Source organism: Numida meleagris, chromosome 7 (assembly GCF_002078875.1).
Source record: "Numida meleagris isolate 19003 breed g44 Domestic line chromosome 7, NumMel1.0, whole genome shotgun sequence".
Classification (NCBI taxonomy): Eukaryota; Metazoa; Chordata; class Aves; order Galliformes; family Numididae; genus Numida; species Numida meleagris.
The window spans coordinates 4,572,255-4,590,555 of NC_034415.1; the positions used below are offsets into that span (position 1 = coordinate 4,572,255).

The 18,301-nt window shown below is 41.1% G+C and overlaps 1 protein-coding gene across 2 annotated transcripts in view; it reads left to right on the plus strand.

The window, feature by feature from the left end:
- Positions 1 to 18,301, plus strand: part of NOTCH2 (notch 2) — an 81,025-nt gene that overhangs the window by 53,244 nt on the left and 9,480 nt on the right. For both annotated transcript variants that reach the window (XM_021403986.1, XM_021403987.1), the window contains exons 17-28: positions 1,971 to 2,199; positions 4,641 to 4,842; positions 7,584 to 7,737; positions 8,727 to 8,911; positions 9,738 to 9,870; positions 12,034 to 12,279; positions 14,357 to 14,469; positions 14,758 to 15,287; positions 16,051 to 16,398; positions 16,648 to 16,790; positions 17,065 to 17,275; positions 18,145 to 18,241. In XM_021403986.1, coding sequence (XP_021259661.1) covers positions 1,971 to 2,199; positions 4,641 to 4,842; positions 7,584 to 7,737; positions 8,727 to 8,911; positions 9,738 to 9,870; positions 12,034 to 12,279; positions 14,357 to 14,469; positions 14,758 to 15,287; positions 16,051 to 16,398; positions 16,648 to 16,790; positions 17,065 to 17,275; positions 18,145 to 18,241 — 2,591 coding nt within the window. The remainder of the gene's footprint in view (positions 1 to 1,970; positions 2,200 to 4,640; positions 4,843 to 7,583; positions 7,738 to 8,726; positions 8,912 to 9,737; positions 9,871 to 12,033; positions 12,280 to 14,356; positions 14,470 to 14,757; positions 15,288 to 16,050; positions 16,399 to 16,647; positions 16,791 to 17,064; positions 17,276 to 18,144; positions 18,242 to 18,301) is intronic.

The window sequence follows — 18,301 nt, forward strand, 5'->3', positions numbered from 1 at the left end:
ATACTGTTGCAAAGTGCTTTATCAACCCTTGGAGTTGTTCACAACGTTGTATTTTTTTTTTTAATTGGCTGCCTCTTGGGGAAAAAAAAAATGCAAGAGACAAAAAAGAATAGCTTTTATTGGAATAACCTAAAACAAACCAAAGTCTTACAGACTTTAGTTATGAGTTTAGAAAGACGTGTTTTGCCTTGAAAAAGATTAAATTTGTGACTGCTATAGAGAAGGATCCAAACAAGCACGTGAGTAAAAGTTACCGTGAGAGAGCCCCAAAGCAACACTATTGGAAGAATTTCTAAGACATCTGCCTTAGCTTGAGCTTTTCCTTGCCTTTTTCTGAGAAAACAGGTAAAGTACAAAAAATGGCACTGGCGCATTGATCCAAAGCTTCATTTTCTGAAACCAGTGAAGTTGTGGCTTGCCCTGTTCAGTTTTATATGGGTGTTTTATGTGGATGTCTGAAGATGCAAACATTGTAAGTGTTCATCGTTCTTCTTTAACAGCTGGAAAATTTCTAAGTTGAGATTGATTCAGTGTTGTCTGTTATGTAGCACACCCATGAGGTTGAAGAGGAATTTCAAATTACTGCTGCAGCTGATTTCATTTAGCATAACAAAAACCTTCCATGGCTTGAGCCAAGTGTCTTTAATCTATGAAGCAAATAAACCCTCCAATAACAAGAACTTATTGAAAAGTTGATACTCTAGTCTCCCTTTTCTGTCAGTAAATGTGTGGCACAGAACATTAATTTTGGTTTCAGTCATAAGTGGCTGGCTGCCACAGACACAACACTTTACAGCTGCCAGGGGTCTTCCTTTGAGCGTGCTTTTTCTCTGCAGTAGTCAGATGACCTTTAAATGAATGCAGGTGTCTGTCTTAGAACACAAATTTTCATCACGTGAGCATATTTCTCAGTCAATAAATGAGCTTTAATTACCTTTCACATCTGTTTTCTTCATTTACCACTGAACAAAATGATCTTGTACTTGTATTGAACTGCAAATTGTTGGCTGAGTTTATCTGCATTTTAAAGTTTATATTTAGTAGTACTTGAGTATAGTATTAGATCAAAAAAACTACTCAGTAACCTTTTTTTCTTTTCCCCCCTCCTCCCATTTCCCTCTCTGCCTTGACATATGCAAGCTTTTGGACTAGGGAAGCCTGACTAGAAAAGAAGGCTGGCTTCTGAGGCAGTATCTGACATAGGATTGTGGTTCTTAAAGTGGAAGGAGCAAAGGATGAAGAAACTACTGAGTGATGGCAGATTGGTGCTTGTGGAAGTAGAAGGAATGTAGTAGCAGGGAGTAGCTTAGACCGAAAAACAGGTGATGCACAAGTAAAAAGATTTTGGTGGCAATAAAGAAAATGCTAAGAATTGCAGATGTGAGGAGAAACCAGGGTTGAGTATGAAATTTGGGCTTTTCCACCAGCCTTTCTTCTGTCAGCTTTTGATACTGGGAAGAATGCCAAGCTCTTAATTATGCAGAAGTACTCATACATAAATTAATTTCCACATACACATTTGATTTGACTGGATTACTTGCATGCTTAGAATTAATCACACAAGTTCTCCCATGCGTTGAGGAGTGTTCGGACATGTGCTGAGGAGTGTCTGGACAAAAAAGGAAGAAGAAAAGGTTACTCAACTGTTTGTGTTGTCTTATTGGTAAGCATCTGGCAGAAAAGCAGAGCTTGAATTTTAAACTGAGAGACTTCACAGCTGGTTTTGTTGTTTTTGGTTCAACAAATCCTAGGAGATGAACCTGTAGGCCTTGAAGTTTTGTGTCAATCCACACTTCCTCGTGAATTCAGTATTGGTGAAGCTTTGTGATTATCTCTTCCGTAAAATGTCTCAGAAAAACTTGTATAATCTGTTACCCTCTGGACAGCGTCAAACATTTTTTCTAAAGGTTGCTATTATAGGGCTGGGTTTTTACTGTTACCCATTTTAACAGTTAATGCTTCTATCTTAGATCCCTGCCAAAATGGAGCTTCATGTGTGGATGGGATAAACTCTTTCTCATGCATCTGCCTACCTGGATTTCATGGAGATAAATGTCAGACAGATACCAATGAATGTCTGAGTGAACCGTGCAGGAATGGAGGCACGTGCACCCACTATGTCAACAGCTATACATGCAAGTGTCAGCCTGGATTTGAAGGAACCAACTGTGAGAACAACATAAATGAATGCACTGAGAGGTGAGATAACTTCATGGTGCTGCTGCACTAGAAAGCCACAAAATGTATTTTTGTTACTTGAAGTGAGAAGCGGCTTCTGAGGATCTGTTTTCCTGCCTCTTGTCACTGAGACAGAATTGTGATACATGCACATAAAATTTGCTTATCTTCTGCAGGATACCAGCTGAATGATAGCTGCCTGTCACAGCTGGTCTTCTGTTTGCAAGACTTGTTAGAAACTTAGTTCCCTCATAGGAGGAATAGGACAGTGTTTAACAAATGTTCAGACAATAACAGTTCCTAACTTAATAAAACATAAGTAATTTGTATTTGCATGAGAATGTTACGTAGTGAGGGAGATTAATCAATTGATTATGAACAGTTATAGTGTTGAGAAATAGAAAACCTGCAAAAATGGAAGCAATGTCCAACTCTTAGAAAGGCAGGGAAGTTAAATGAGCCGTGAGTTTACTGCAAATACTGGAAGCTAAAAAGCTATGAGGAGGCAACCAGGAGCAGCACTGAGTCTACAGATTTTATACTGGAAAGGCTTAATCATCAGAGAGACCTTTTAATGCTCAAAAACTGGATGCGAGTTAGCAGTGCTGAGATTAAAAGCTGAGGTAATTTTAAGGAGGAGATAGGAAACCAAGTTAAAATGCTCAATAGCTTGTCCTCATAGAATTGGCTTGCTTGGTAATCTTCAAAAAAAATTCTGAGGGTTAACTCTGTGTATCCATCATCTTCCTGCATATTTATGTTAAGCTTCATTAGGATTCAGATAAGTAACTTTAGATTCTCAGATGGAAACAGTTTCTAGCACAGCTTGAAATGATTTAAAAAAAAAAAAATCTGTTCTGGTCTAGTTACAATAAACAAATAAGGTGCCTAAATGTGAAGCTCTTGCTGTTCTCATGCATTTTGTGTACACAAAGAAAAGATCCTTCCTATCTTTTATAAAATTGAAGTTGTGGGGGAGGAAGTATTTTAACGTCTTTCGCTTTAGAAGAGGATTGCCTCGCTGATGCGGGTGTGTTTAATTTGCCCAACAGTTGTTTAATCAAGTATGTTGGGTGTTCTAGAGCAGAACGCCTTGGTTCTTCCTTGAGAGTCATCCTGGTTTTCTTTTCCTTATCAGTCAGGACAGAAACCAGTCTTGCAGGTATGAATGAGGGATGTAGCAATTCAACCTGGTCTGCCAAGCTAAACCAGTCACACCTTCTCAACCAAAATTTACTGAGCTATACTTAAGAGCATGATTATGGTTGGTTAATTTGAATTTGGTTCAAATGATTCTTCCTTGTTTTGTGTGAGAAACCTCCTATGAGAAAGAGTGCCATCTTCTTTTGGAGAGGGGTACTTGATTTCAGTGCAACATGCCAAATGATTGACTGTTCCTCTGGCTGCTTTGTTTTGCCATGAATGTTAAAGGTAGTTTTTGCTCCTTTTAAAATGGAATTCAGTCCACAAGGCGGAAGAACAGCTCTGATAAGTAGGTTGGTGTTGACATCTCTGACTTAACGACAGTCAGAATTTAGGTACTTAAAACTTGCACTGAAAGTTCAAGGACGTGACTCAATCACTTCCTTCATGGAAGGTACCCTTTCACAGTGCTTGAGACAGATAACAGGCAGGAATTTGTTTTGTGCTCTTTATCAAAATGATAATCTTGATCTTCATTTATTTTCATAAGAGCAGGAGTTTCCTGGCAGGCATTTCTTTAAAGGAAAAAAATTGTGAGGAGCTAATTTTGCGTGAGGCTTCGCTTCTGCTCGTTTTCCCAGTAACTTCTCTGTAGGACATGTACTCTGGCAGAATTTCTTATGATCAGAAGGTTGTGGGGGGTAATTCATTTGATCTGAATTCTGCCAGTGCATATGTGAGTAGTTTTACAAATCAAGGACTGAAGGAAGGTTCTCGTGAGAAGAGGAAGGGGTTTAGCAGTACCAGTACTTTCACATTATTTCAATAAAGAACATGCTCGTGTTTTGCATATTACATGAAGTTTTTCCTTGAGAAAATATACCTTCGACTCCTTTGAAGTAAAAAAAAAAAAAATAATAAAAAAGGCAAATTGTTCTGCTTCTCATAATTTGTAATGCAATTAGGATTTGTAATACAATTTGTATACAACCTGTCAGTTTGAGCAAACTACCTGGTACAGCACAGTTTGTGGTGACATTGAAGCTGGGAAGATTTCTTTAAATGAGAAATTAACTCCATCACTAATGACTCTTTGAAACCGCAGTTTACTTTCCTTGCCCAGCAAGGTAAAACACAATAAAATAGAGCCCCACTGAATTACTTTATCTGGTTTATGCTTCTTTAGTAAAGACCTACTGGAGTACAGATGATTCTGTAATCTGGTTTTCTGCCTCTTTTCAGTTGTGTTTACGTGCCGTCTCTGGCTAAGAGCTAATTGCACTTTGTCTCATTTTCCTTTTGCTCTCACTCTCTTGCAGCTCTTGTTTCAATGGAGGTACCTGCGTGGATGGGATCAATTCCTTTACCTGCCAGTGTCCAGTGGGGTTTACAGGGCCCTTCTGCCTCATGGAAATTAACGAGTGTGATTCCCATCCTTGCTTGAACAAAGGGTCTTGTGTGGACAGCCTAGGCACATACCGATGTATATGTCCTTTGGGTTACACGGGGAAGAACTGCCAGGTGGGTGGTAATTTCTTGTCTGTTCTGCACAGCCAACTGTTGTTTGAACTGTACGACAGCAGGAGTTGCTGGTTAGATGTGAGGTACCAAACGTGGCAAGTGCTGTTTCTCCTTCTGTTTTGATAAGCGGTGGTTGGCCTGCTAGCCCAGGGAAAATGTAGTCCAGTGCCTCTCTGTAGCAGAGCAGATGCCTCTGTTCAAAACTCTGGAAATCTGGAAGTGTCTGCTTGTAAGGAGAAAAATGCTTTTTCATTTTTGAGGACAGGTGTCAATGCAACTTCCTAGGTAAGATTTCTTAAACGAGAAACAGCTCTTAGCTTTCAAAATGCTGCGTTTCATCCAAACATAAAACTGCTCTGATTAAGACAAAACACTGTGTTTAAATGGAGGGAGGGAAAAAAAAGCTACTACTTGAATGGAAGAATATCAGTGTGATTAGCAGGTCACTGATTTCACTGCTCTTTTGTACAGAGGGGTGTAGTTCTTCCAGGTTGATAGTATATATATATTTTTTTCCCCAAACAAAAATAGCCAGAAAAGGTTTGGTGGCAGTAACTGGAGTGATCGTCCTGTTTACAGCTTCCATAAGAAGCTCTAGCCTTACTTGCATACTCAGGTTCAGGTGATTTAGTTTTCCACAGCGAGCGTAAAAGCCACAAACTGATGCTGTAAATGACTGACTAGTACCTGTTAAGGACTCGTGTGAATTTGACTGTTTGCCAGATATACAAAGAAACGGCAAGAAATGAGTTACAGATTAAATGGGAAAATGGTATCTTGACAACGTTCCAGTTTCTTTTTTAGAATTAATACATCTCATTTCAGCCACAATACTCAATTCTAAGTAAAGAAATACTTGGATCTAAGCTGTACCACTTGGCGTATTTCAGTGGAAGCACAGTGCTTATTTCATTTTTCAAATTAGAATTATTTTCCTATGCTTATCAAAATAGCAAGAATGATTTGAGACTGTCTCGCTTTGGAAGAGCAAACAATATGTTGGCTTCCTTTGCAAGAAGTCTCAGTGCTCAAAACAAAACAATAGTGTGTGTATGAAATTACTGGAAAGCATGAGAATTCTGTAAGGATTTTGAAACTGTCTTTCGTGCTAATATGTCTTTGTAAGCCAGTAGCTGTTAGAGGAAGCATTTTAGTGGTGGTGGGGGAGGTGCGTTTCCAGAAGTGCATTGCTAGACATTAAATTGTCAAGTCTGCTTCTAATGGAGGAAGTGAATGCAAAGTAATGAAGTGATATAAAAAAGCAGCCCCTCTGCTACCCTAATTATGCATTCTGGGCACACCACTTAAACCTCACTGGCAGAATTAGTATTGAGAGGGATCGTAAAGTACTGTGAAGTTCAGTAGTTCCTCTTCTGTTAGGTTTGCTTTGTTTTCACTTGAGGAAAGGATTAATGTTCCTGTCCCTGAATTAAATGTGTGTTCTCAGAAAGCCTGTTTGCTTTACGCTCAGGGAAGCTTGATCATATCATATTACTCATTTTGCACAAGAAATCTGAACTTTCTAAACTTCACACTACTACTGAAAGCTGTGTTGGAGAGAGTTATAGATTGTAGTGACGCTGTAGTTCTTGTCTTAGAGGAAAATTGGCTTGACCTAATTAGCAAAGCTAAATACGGAGAACAAAATCAGACAATGATTCATAAGTTATGGAATTTGCATGTAAAATAGTCAGCTACTCATTAGAAGTACAGAAGCAAGAAGCCTGGTGTTTTTCACACTGAAATGCATGTGGTAAAACTTTAATTCCGAGTTTCTTTTTGGTTGCCTGTGAAAGCACAGATTTTTCTCCTTTAGTTTTTGTGGGGAGACAGTTTGCATCTGAAAAGCAGAACTTTCTGCAATTGAAATGGCATTTTGCAGCCAAAATTCAATGCTACTCGCTTTAAAAACCTCATCCTTCCCTCAAGTCAGCTTGAAATCAATCAAGTATCTGTATTACTTTGAAGACTGAGTGCTCAAAAAGGAAATGATGGTTAGTGGCTGGTTTATATTAGGTCAGACAGTTATTTTGAGTCCTTTCCACTTCCATATGATGATTTACTAAAAATTTCGGTCTCTGTTTGGATACTGATTCCTTTAATAAAAACAAACAAGAAGAACAGTATATTTTTGCCTTCTTGGCCCATTGTCAGCTTCTAAAACAGTTCTGGGGTTTCAGCTGAATCTCAGAAGATGGAAAAATTCAGGGAGATCGTACTAGAGCAATTGAGATCAAAAGCAGGTATGTTATCTAATGACATAAAGGGAAAAACAAAGATCAAAACGTGGAACACCTCTATTATTCTCGAAAAAACAGTGATGATGGAGGGAGTTTGAGATGACAGCACAGTTGTTACTGTTGGTGGCTGGAAGATTCCCTACTAATGTGGAAATAGAAGCCTACTTTGAGATAAAAAAAAAACAAACTGAATTTTCTCAAACCCAGCCAGCCAGATAACCTTCTGTGTGGCAAAGTGTGAGGATCACCTCACTGATGAAATGATGCTGCCACCTGGGGTTTGCTTCCCTGCACATCTACACCATTCTAGACATACAAGCTCTTGAGACTGTCAGTGAAAAACCTAGCTTAGACTTTGCAAGTACTGTCTCTTTCTTTCCAGTGCTTCTTGGAAGCAGAGCCTTTTTTTCTTTGCCTCTTGAACATATGCTCTGGATGCTCTGGATAGTGTTTCCTACTGATTTTGCCATATATCGTGTTGTGCTTTTTTTTCCTCTGTAGACACCTATGGATCTGTGTAGTAAGTCTCCCTGTAAGAACAAAGGCACATGTTTCCAAAGCGGAGCCCAGACTCGATGTGACTGCCCTTCTGGCTGGACTGGTGCTTACTGTGATGTGCCCAATGTCTCCTGTCAAGTGGCAGCTTCACAAAGGGGTAAATAATCATCCTCTCTGCTTTAACCAAAAACATTTCCCATCATTAATCCATGCTTCCTTTCTTCATACACCTGTGGACACAACACGCATTGAAAGTTCCAGAGAGCTTCACCTCTAGGAGATGAATCACAGTCACTTTTAAGCTAGAAAAATCTGTAAGATTGTATTAAGAATCAAGACTTTCTTGGTTCTCCCTGACATAAGAAGCTAGTTTCTGTCATAAATGTATTAGGAAAGAAGAATTGGAAAAAAAAATTGAAGTCTTTTTCAGTAATACATGGTCTGCCTTTTTGGAAAATACATTGGCTGTTCACGCTTTTCTTCTAAATCCCAGGCAGGCCAGGTTTAAGACGTGCTGTCCTTGTGCATGAAGGGCATCTTGTAACTTCTGATGCTTCAAAGTATTTTCTGAGTAAATACTGGCTACTAAGTACCCACTTTAGCTATAGCTAAGACTGTACCCCCCGTTACGCCTCCATGATAATTTCATCCTTCAGATGCTGCATATGTAAAAGATTTGTTTTTTTTAAATGAATTTCTTCCTGGAAGGTGGCTTGGAGGCCAGACTTAAGCTCAGTGTCATGCAATTTTCAGCTGAGGCAAATCCAAATAAGCAGATTCATTGTCAAAGGAGAAAGCTGTCAAGCTGCAATACTTTTTGCAGACATTCTATGTACATTGGACCTTTGTACTGTAACACTAACACTTCAGAGATGTGTATTTGCCTGCCAGTGGTAAAATAATACAGCAATGCAGATAGTTTGTGCCAGTATTGATGCTAATGATTGATCCAAATGGGACAGAACAGTGACTTCATTCAGAAGCCAGTTGTGGTTCTAACTCATTGTAATTTAGAGTCACTCTTCAGTTCTTCACTTTCACATTTTCAGTACACTGCTTCTTGCCGTGTTCGTTCCTGGCTGAGCTACCAGTGCTGATGGAAAATGCGTTTCACGTGTTTGCTCACTTTATTTAACTTTGTTTCAGGAATCACCGTAGATCAGCTGTGCCAGCACTCTGGTCGTTGCCTCAATGTGGGAAACACACACCGCTGTCAGTGCCGCGTGGGTTACACTGGCAGCTACTGTGAGGAGCAGCTGGATGAGTGTGAGTCCAGCCCGTGCCAGAACGGTGCTACCTGCCGGGATCATCTGGACGGATACCAGTGCGAGGTAATGCTCAGTGCTTTAGTAGGAAATGGCCTAAATAGTTAAGGCGTTGTAGTGCAAAGGCATCAAAAGAAGCCTGAAAGGTGTGCAAGTGGTAGAAGAGATTCACGGAGTGGATAAAAGCCACCTTACACCTTTACGTAATTTTTAATTCAGCTGTGGCAGAAGCAGTGCTTCAGAAAGACTTATTTTAAAATTGAACTAGAAGTGCGTTTGTAAGGAGGTGTGGTTGATAGGATTAGAGCTTCTTGGAGATGGAGTTCTTACTTTTGCCTGAGATGTGGTTTGTATTAAGATACATGTAGAATGCATTAAAGGAATGTTGTAGTCACCGTTCTGTGTGGGTGAAATATCCCTTGCCTTTTGGAGTGAGGGATGCCTTCTACTGCCTTCTAATTCCTACAGCTGATGCAGAGAGCAGTGGAGACCATAGTCTCATGGTCTGTCAAACTTCTTAAGCTTTGGAGAATGGTAGAGCACCGTGGAAAGACAGGCCCAGAAGGAAAAGATGAATATTATATAAACCTTAAGTAAAAAACTTCCAAACTGGTCTCCATGCCAAGAAGTTGAGGATTTACTTGCCATATTTTACAGAAATAGTCACTCAAATCCAGACGTGCGTTGTGCACTTGAGAATTCTCATGATCAAGTTGTGTGCTGGAGCTGTCTATCTGTCTGTATAGCCCTTGAGATCGCTTGCAGTTCTGTGGCAACAAAGGAAGTCATAATCTGTCTCTTTGAAGGTTTGCTTTGTCTGTCAGCCTTTCTCAGGTGCCTGCTAATCTAACTGTTAGGAAAAGATAGTTCATACTTCTTTTTATCCCGGTAGTGTGTGCCTGGATACCAAGGTGTCAACTGTGAATATGAAGTGGATGAGTGCCAGTTTCAGCCCTGCCAGAATGGAGGAACATGTATAGACCTTGTCAACCATTTCAAGTGCTCCTGTCCACCAGGCACTCGGGGTATGAAACTCAGCAATTAAGTGGATGTTACAAGAATGAATTTTCCTTTCTGACTTGTTTCCTAACTCAGAGTCTAAAGGGAATCTGTTATTTTCTTTGAAGAATGTTCCCAAAGTGCACTGAATCCCTTGAGAACGCATAGTTTCCATTTAAAAATAAATATGTAAATTTTTTAGGCTATGGGATCTCTGTCTTTCAGAGCTGTTTTTTTTTTGGTTTTGTTTTTTTTATTTCCTTTCTTTTAAAGGAACAGGTCATGACAGTGTTCTCTGGGAACAGATGACCCCTCTTTGGCAATGGGGATGGACTACATTGCTATTAAGATGTCTCCCAACTTTATCTGTTTTGTTCCAGAAGATCCAAGGTTTCTTTTCAGCTAAGATACTATGAAATATACAAAAAGCTTGCTCAGTTCTTGCATCATTTCCAGTGGCCTCATTTAAATTTTGGCCCTACGTTGTCCTCTATCCTGGAACCTTTTGTGAAAAAAGTTCAGTGCCTGTAGGTTAGTTTGAACTATTTCAGCAAGTTGGAGCTCTTTTAATAGCAACCCTTAAAAATAAATTTAAAAAAAAAAATCCAGCTTCACAGTGGTGATTTTCTAGGAAGTATGATTCCACAGCTAGTTCAACATAATGCTTTTTGGAATATCACTTTACATTTCCTAGTTATATATGGCCTGATGATCTTGCTTTCTGCCTTCGGAAATATTGCAGAGAGCACATTTTTACTCATCAGCAAATCTTTTCTAATTTGATTGTTTTTCTTTAAACCTTGTTTTTGAAATCATTTAAAAGATTTTATGTTCTTCTGAATTTACATTTTCTTTCTGAAGTGTGTCACCTCAGTGTAGGCAAAATCATAGCAGGCACATCATGTAGGCAAAAATCTCCTGATGCATGTTAGGTAGAACTAAATTCTTATTCATACCGTAAGTAAACTTAAAGTCTAAAATATTTGCCTCCCACACATGCATATTGCATTCATTGGGTTTAACGTGGCTGTCAACACATCTCTCCAGCCTGCATAAGTACTTATTTCATTCCAAATCATCATGTTTAACAGTTCCTTGTGTATTGTTATTAATTTGGACCTTCATTTTAAAGGGGAAAAAAAAAGCCAACCAAACTTAGTTTGTTATTTCTCTACATCAAAGTATGTATTTATGTACTAATTTCTGTGTTGCCAGAATTTGTGATGTACAAAGGTACCCCTCCACCTTTGAAAGATTCTGCATGGTTCAGAGTGGGCTTTTTTTAATTCCTCAGTCTTTCATCATTGAGATGGATTACTTTCTGGATGTGACTTACTTTTGTTTCCTAAACAAAAGGAATTCGAATTGACTGGTATCACTACTTAATGGTATCAAGACGTAGCTTTTCTCCCTGGTCTAGTTTGAAATAAATGCTTTACTGATGCCTGTATAAATATCTTCCTTACGTAGGTGAATCTCTGTACATGCTGAGGATGAGTCAACTTTATTAAGAGACAAAACTCTTTGCTCAACTTATCCTCTCTTTTCCCTTATATCCATTACATGGTGTGACAAAGGCAGAACTAGCAGCAGACATTTTCTTTTGACAGGGAACCCTATGCAGAGAGGTAGAAGCTGGCATCCCTAGCAGCATTGGTAGTTTACTATAGGTCCTCAGAAGTCAAACTGCAGGAATGGCATGGCTGGGGATCTGTGTTTTATCACAGTTGCTTTTTAGTTGGTTTGTTGTGGCTTGTTCTAATGGGGTTGCTACAAATGCTCCTTGCTGAATTTCAGGGTTACCGCCAAGTTAAATGAATGGTTGGAAGCTTACAGCCTTGCTAGGGGCAGCACAGGGCTCTCTATGTTCAGTTACAGGGCTAGATGTAGTGTATCTTTCATTTTTGTTTTGGTTTTATGCTTTTAATTACATCCCTAAATTAAGTCAAGCATGAAAGCTGCTAAATACCAGTATGACATACCATTGAGAGCAGACTGGATCTAAACCACATGCTTCTTAAGTCAGCTCTGTGTATCACTGTCTGCAGCGGGCATGGGTTGCATTAGGCTGGGATCTTTACCTGGTTACATCTAGGACTCTGTTTCACGTAGTCTCAAAACTTGAATGTCAATAGGAAATGAGGCCATGACACCATATTCTCAGATCGCCACTTCTACTGTTTTGACAGGTCGCCTGTGTGAGGAGAACGTGGATGACTGTATTTCAGAGTCGGGAGAACCCCTCTGCTTTAATGGAGGACTGTGCATTGACCAGATTGGGGGCTATAGCTGTGTTTGTCTGCCAGGCTTTGCAGGCGAGCGGTGCGAGGGGGATATCAATGAATGCCTCTCTAACCCATGTAACCCTCGTGGAAGTCTGGATTGCGTTCAGCTGATAAATGACTATACGTGTATCTGTCGTAGTGCTTTTACTGGTGAGTATTCATAGACGTGCTTCCAATTTCAGAGTGGTATGTTGAAAAATGATGTTCTTTCCCTTTCTGGCAGTCATGTTATTTAGTCACTTCCCTTTACAATGTCTGATTGTTTCTCTACACTGGCTCAGTTTTTAAAACACTTCTTTTTTTAGGGGAAAAAATCTAAGAAATTGGACTTCCAGAATTGTCTCAGACAAAAGAATCTCCTGAGACTCTAGAGTGCCAATTTTTTTTTCAGATACTTTTCTCTCCTTCATATTTTCTCATTTCTGTTATTGGAATTGTAATAGTTGATGTGTCAGCTTCACCATGGTTTTTTTCTTTTGCAAAGCAGCATATGAATTTTCTCTATAAATCAGTGTTACAATACCCATAATTAGCTTTTGGCCTCCATTTGTAACCTTTCCTCCCTTTCTTCCTTATAGTGGAGATGTGATCAGGACGGAATACTCTATGCATAGACAGTGTACATTCCTAGCTTATTTAGTGATCCTTCCACAACCCAAATTTGAATTACAGCTTTGCCAAAAAAAAAAAAAAAATCACACTACACAAACTTATGTCTAGCTCTCTCTTGTCCTCTTCTTTGTTAGTACTACTGCTATTCTGCTTTCTGCCTCCTGCTGGGTGTAAGTTTGAGCTAATAGTCTCCAGATGTGTCTCAACTTTCAGCTTTCCAATATGCGTGTCAGTTTAATTCTTACGTATGCAGTTTTCCTTCATTAAAGCCTTTCACTTTCCCTGCTTACCAGTGACCCTCTCTGCATGCTTTACCAATAGTTTTTACTTTTGTTTCTTAAAAGTTAAAGATTTTGAGTTTTTTTTTTTAACTTAGTGGTTACAAGATGAAAAGAAATAGCAAGAGCATGCACTGAAAGAGCTCATGCAGTAGTTTTTTTGGATGCATTACCTAGACTGATAAAAGAAGTTCCTGAAAGGACACTGCTGCAGGATATTAGCTTAACAGACAGACTTAAATACAACCCCTTCTCTTTATGAGTTGTGCCTCATATGCTTCTGGCTCTCATGGAAGGTTTGCTGGAAGTTGCAACATGGGGAGCGCAAACCTGCAGCTCCTTAGGGGGAGCAGGCAGAGTTGCTGTGTCTCAGACATGAAATCTGTCTGGAAATGTTAGGCACAGAGGGGGAACGTGTCTCTTCCTCTAGCTGTTTGTCTTTGGCACATTCCACATTGACCCTTCTGCCTAGGAGGAGATGGAGGTGGCTTTGCTGTGGTTTGTGACTAATAGGATGCCAGGTCTCTGTGGGCCATCCTGCCCTGTCTGCTCCTGTCTGTGAATAGTCAGTTTTGGCTGCACATGTGTGGAGACTTCTGTTAATATTTTCCTGGGAGGTCCAAGTCACATTTAGGTCATCCTCATCTTTTTCAACCCTGGCGCCAGACTTTTCTTCTGCTGTGTAAACTCCAGTCCATGCAACCAGGACCTCTCTGTCCAGCTGATGAGCATAGGGAGGCTCTGCTTGCTTCACTCATGCTGCATCCGGTCCTAAGGCGTAATTTTCTCCCAGGAAATCAGTTGCGATATGTAAGAAGTCCTAATACATGCTCAGGATTCCTCACTGTGTCCGATTTGGCACCTGTGTTACTTCGAGAACTGTTTGGTACTGAACACATTCTACACACTCATTTGTCCTTGCAAGACACTGGGGATTTTTCACTAGCTGAGAGTGATTTGCCTTTGGACTCATTAAGCATCTCCCTAAAAGTAAAGAGATCTCAGGGAACCCCCCAAGATCCTCAGCCTCTATGCTTGGATGATTTGAGGGTGACAGCAGCAAACTGTGTTTGTGTTATGTCACACATGTTCTTAAGGAGGCAGACAAGATGGACTGTCTCCAGATAACCCTTCAGGTTTTTAGGGTTGTGCCTTCTTCGGCTGCTACTTAGGGAGCGTATGTTATCTGAAGAGATGTACTTTACCTTTTCCAAGGGGCAAGCTTCACTGCAGCATTTGACTTGTTGGCTGTTAATGTGTATTTTGCTTTGTGATGGCTTTGTGAAGTGCGCATGTACATTTCTCTGCCGCTTTCTCTCCATGTGTCTACATCTCAGGTCGTCACTGTGAGAGTGTCATAGATGTGTGTCCCCGGAAGCCCTGTCAGAACGGAGGTACCTGTGCTGTTGCCAGTAATATGCCGGATGGGTTCATCTGCCAGTGTCCTCCGGTAAGTGCTGTGTCCTGAAACTGGGTCACCTGCCTCAACTGTGGAGTCCTCTGGCTACAGTCACATTAGCTTCACTGGGCCAGTGTTGGTTAGGGTTCTTCTGTGTACTACTTGCAGTCATGTCCCTGGACAAACTGTGCACGTGTCCTTCAGTTTATCTACTGGAACCCAAAGATACCATAAGAAAATGGCTGTGGAGAGTGAGTTTGTGTGGGGCACCTTGCCTCCAGCCTTGAGAACACTGAAGAATAAGTTTTAAGCCTGACCGTTTTCCTTCTTTCTCCTTAGGGTTATTCTGGGGCAAAATGTGAGTTCAGCAGCCACAGTACTTGTGGGCAAGTGAAATGCAAGAAGGGAGAGCAGTGCATCCAGACTTCTTCTGGTCCGCGATGCTACTGCCCAAGGCTGGCTGTGGGAGAGGAATGCCAGGCCAACACAGGCTGTGCCAGTGCCCCCTGCCAGAATGGTGGAAGCTGCCACCCTCGTTCTCAGTCTCCTTACTATTATTGTCAGTGCCCTGATCACACCCAGGGCAACCAATGTGAACAGCTCGTACATCCCAGCCAAGAGCCTCTAGGATGTTTGGATTCCCAGTGCGTGGAAAAAGCGAGAGATGGCTATTGTGATGAAGATTGTAACACTCACGCCTGCCAGTGGGATGGAGGCGACTGTTCCCTGACAATGGAGGATCCTTGGGCCAACTGCTCCTCTTCATTGCGCTGCTGGATGCTTTTCAATGGACAGTGTGACGAGTTCTGCAACACACCCGAGTGCTTGTTTGACAACTTTGAATGTCAGCAAAATAGCAGAACATGCAAGTAAGACTCGATCCTCAGGGTGGTTTCTTTGTGTCACAAATATATCTTCTGCTAGTGCTTTCAACAATGGGTGCACCTCACTGCTGCTCCAGCCTCCTCCTTTGTTTCTATTTCTGGTTCATACTTTCAGTAAAACTTTGGATCAAGGACTTTTTGCCCCTTCATTGCTTTTCTTCTCATTTTGGAAAGAAGTTCTGGAATTTGTACGTTGCAAACTAAACTGACAGCTTGAGTGATAGTAACGTGTTAACCTGCCTGATGAATGTGTTGTGGAAATGTAAATTGCAGGTATTTCACCTTGTGCGAGATTTTAGTAGTTTTGTCTCCTGTCCTGAACCCTGCTCATACCTGCAACATCTGTATTTTTGTCCCAGCTGTTTGCTGCCTCTGAATGTGTTTTCCTGCTTGTTTGTCACCCTGCTGCTTTCTCTTCAGTTAATTACAGTGAATGCTACAGTAGGTGATGTTCCCTTGGGGAAGCAGGAGCTGGTGTAGCTTTTTTTGTGATAAACAGAATAAGCTGTTTTCTTCCACTGGTATCAGAATAGAACCATCTCTTTCTGGTATGTTCTGTTTCCTACTTCCACTCTGCCACCCATATCCTGGGGTTACATCTTTCCTCCTTATATCCTGAGCACAACTGTTATTTTACCTCAACCACTGATGACTACAAATAGATGTAAAGCGTAGGCTCTAGACTGTTGGTATATTATAGAGAATGTGAATGTCCTGTATGCTACCTGTAACCCTCTCGCTGTTCTAGGTATGACAAGTATTGTGCTGATCACTACGCAGACGGCCGCTGTGACCAGGGCTGTAATAGTGAGGAGTGTGGCTGGGACGGTCTTGACTGTGCTGGTGACAAAGCTGAGAAGCTGGCAGAGGGGACCCTAATCATTGTGGTCTTGATGCCCCCTGATGAGCTGCTGGGTGATGTTCGCAGCTTCTTGCGCACTTTGGGAACTCTCCTCCACACCAATCTGAGAATCAAGCTGGACTCCCAGGGAAATCCCATGGTGTTCCCATACTATGGGGAGAAATCGGCGGCACGGAGTCGGCGATCCCTTGTGGTTGTTCGCAAGCACAGAGAACTAGAGCAAGAGGTCATTGGGTGAGTGGAAGCCTTCATGTTCCTTTGACCTTGTTATTCTGGTAGCTCTTGCTTGGAGGTGTCTGGAGCATTCTGGACCATCTGGGGCTGTTGACCAGTGTAAAGTCATTGCAACTGCCAATTCAGTGCTAGCGTGGAAGGATTAATTGAAAGAGTGGAAAGATTAATTTAAAAGGCCACACGTTAACCCAGTGCTTTGGTAAAAGTTTCTTTTGCTAACTTCTGTGCCCTCTTGCTGTGTTTCTGCAGCACCAGGGTGTTCCTGGAGATCGACAACCGTCAGTGTGCAGAGGATTCAGAGCAATGCTTTCACAACACAGAAGCTGCTGCAGCCCTCTTAGCTGCTCAGGCAATCAAGGGCATGTTGCCTTATCCTTTTGTGTCTGTCCAAAGTAAGTAATTGCAGGGGAAAAATGGCTTGTGCAAGTAACTTGAGCTTGCAAAATGCGCTCTCAGATTATTGATCGTCATCGTAACATATCTCACTGTTAAGTGTAGTTTCTGGGAGCTAATTTTTTCATCCCTGGTTACAGAAGGCTGCTGTGCAATATGCTTATTCTGCTCTAAGGGGGGCCATCTTCTTCATAAAGCAGAGCATGTAAAATTGGATTCAAGATGGTTGCCTCAACTTCTAAAATCTCATTGTACTTTAATTGGAACTTTTAGGCGAACCCTTGTTACCACCAAAGACCCAGTTGCTTTACCTACTTGCTGTGGCAGCTTTGATCATCCTCTTGATTCTTCTCTTGGGTGTGATGATGGCGAAGCGTAAGCGCAAACATGGTTCACTGTGGCTCCCAGAGGGCTTTATTCTGCGCAGGGATCCCAGTAATCATAAGCGCAGAGAGCCAGTCGGAGAAGATGCAGTTGGACTCAAGTAAGTTTGCATTTAGGCTACTGACCACATGTTAATCAGTATGTTAGAGGATTTTAAGAACATGGTGTATAAATCTTTCATTAAAGGCACTTAGCGTAGGGAAAACAACCTTCAAGCTAAGACTTCTTAGGCTCTTTCTCTGAATTTAATACATCTTTTTTGGACAGAAGAACTTTAAGTAACTGTAATCTAATCTGGTTACATTTGGTTTTCTGACACTGTGTAGTTTAGCAGTTAAGTATGTTAGTTGCATTATTTCCTCCTATATTAGGTGTCACATTTTAGGTAGATAGGTGACAACAAACTTCTAATACATGCAGCTCAATGCATTAAACATATGACTCAGAAATAATGGAAAGTCTCAAAAGAAGAATCACATTTATTAAGTTTTGACTTTCCTTTGAATTAACCAAGCTTATGGTTGTAAATGCATAGCTCGCTGTGTAGCTCACACAGTTCTGGGAGCAAGATGTATATACAATCTGATTTATGCTCTCTGTGTGGCCTGGGAAGTCAGCATCTCCAGCCAAGCCTGACTGTGTGACACTTGAGATTGCTTGCTAGTCATAGGAGTGTCAGGACTCAGTCCTCTAATGTCATGGTTGATAATTTGCAGTTGGAAATTACAGAACCTCAGTGCTGTATTTGTTGAGGTGGACACCTCTAATCCGTATGGTGCCTGTTGTCATGCAGCAGCTGGCTGATGGTTCTGTCAACTGAGACTGTAACTGTTCCTTTCTAATTTTTTGACCCCTTCATTTGCAAGCTACCACATTTGCAAGCATCCCTTTTTATTGTCTCTCAGACTGGTGTGCATAGCAGTAGTAAGACCTGTCCAGCACACAAAATGATGTGTTCTTGTTTCTTAGAAATCTCTCAGTCCAGATACCAGAGGGTAACATGGCAGATTCTGGACCAACTGAACACTGGGCAGGTGATGGTGGACCTCAGCCAAAGAGAGTAAAGGTAAGTTGCTCCGAGACTTAAATATTGCCTGCTTATCCCTCAGACCGTTTTTGGCTAGTG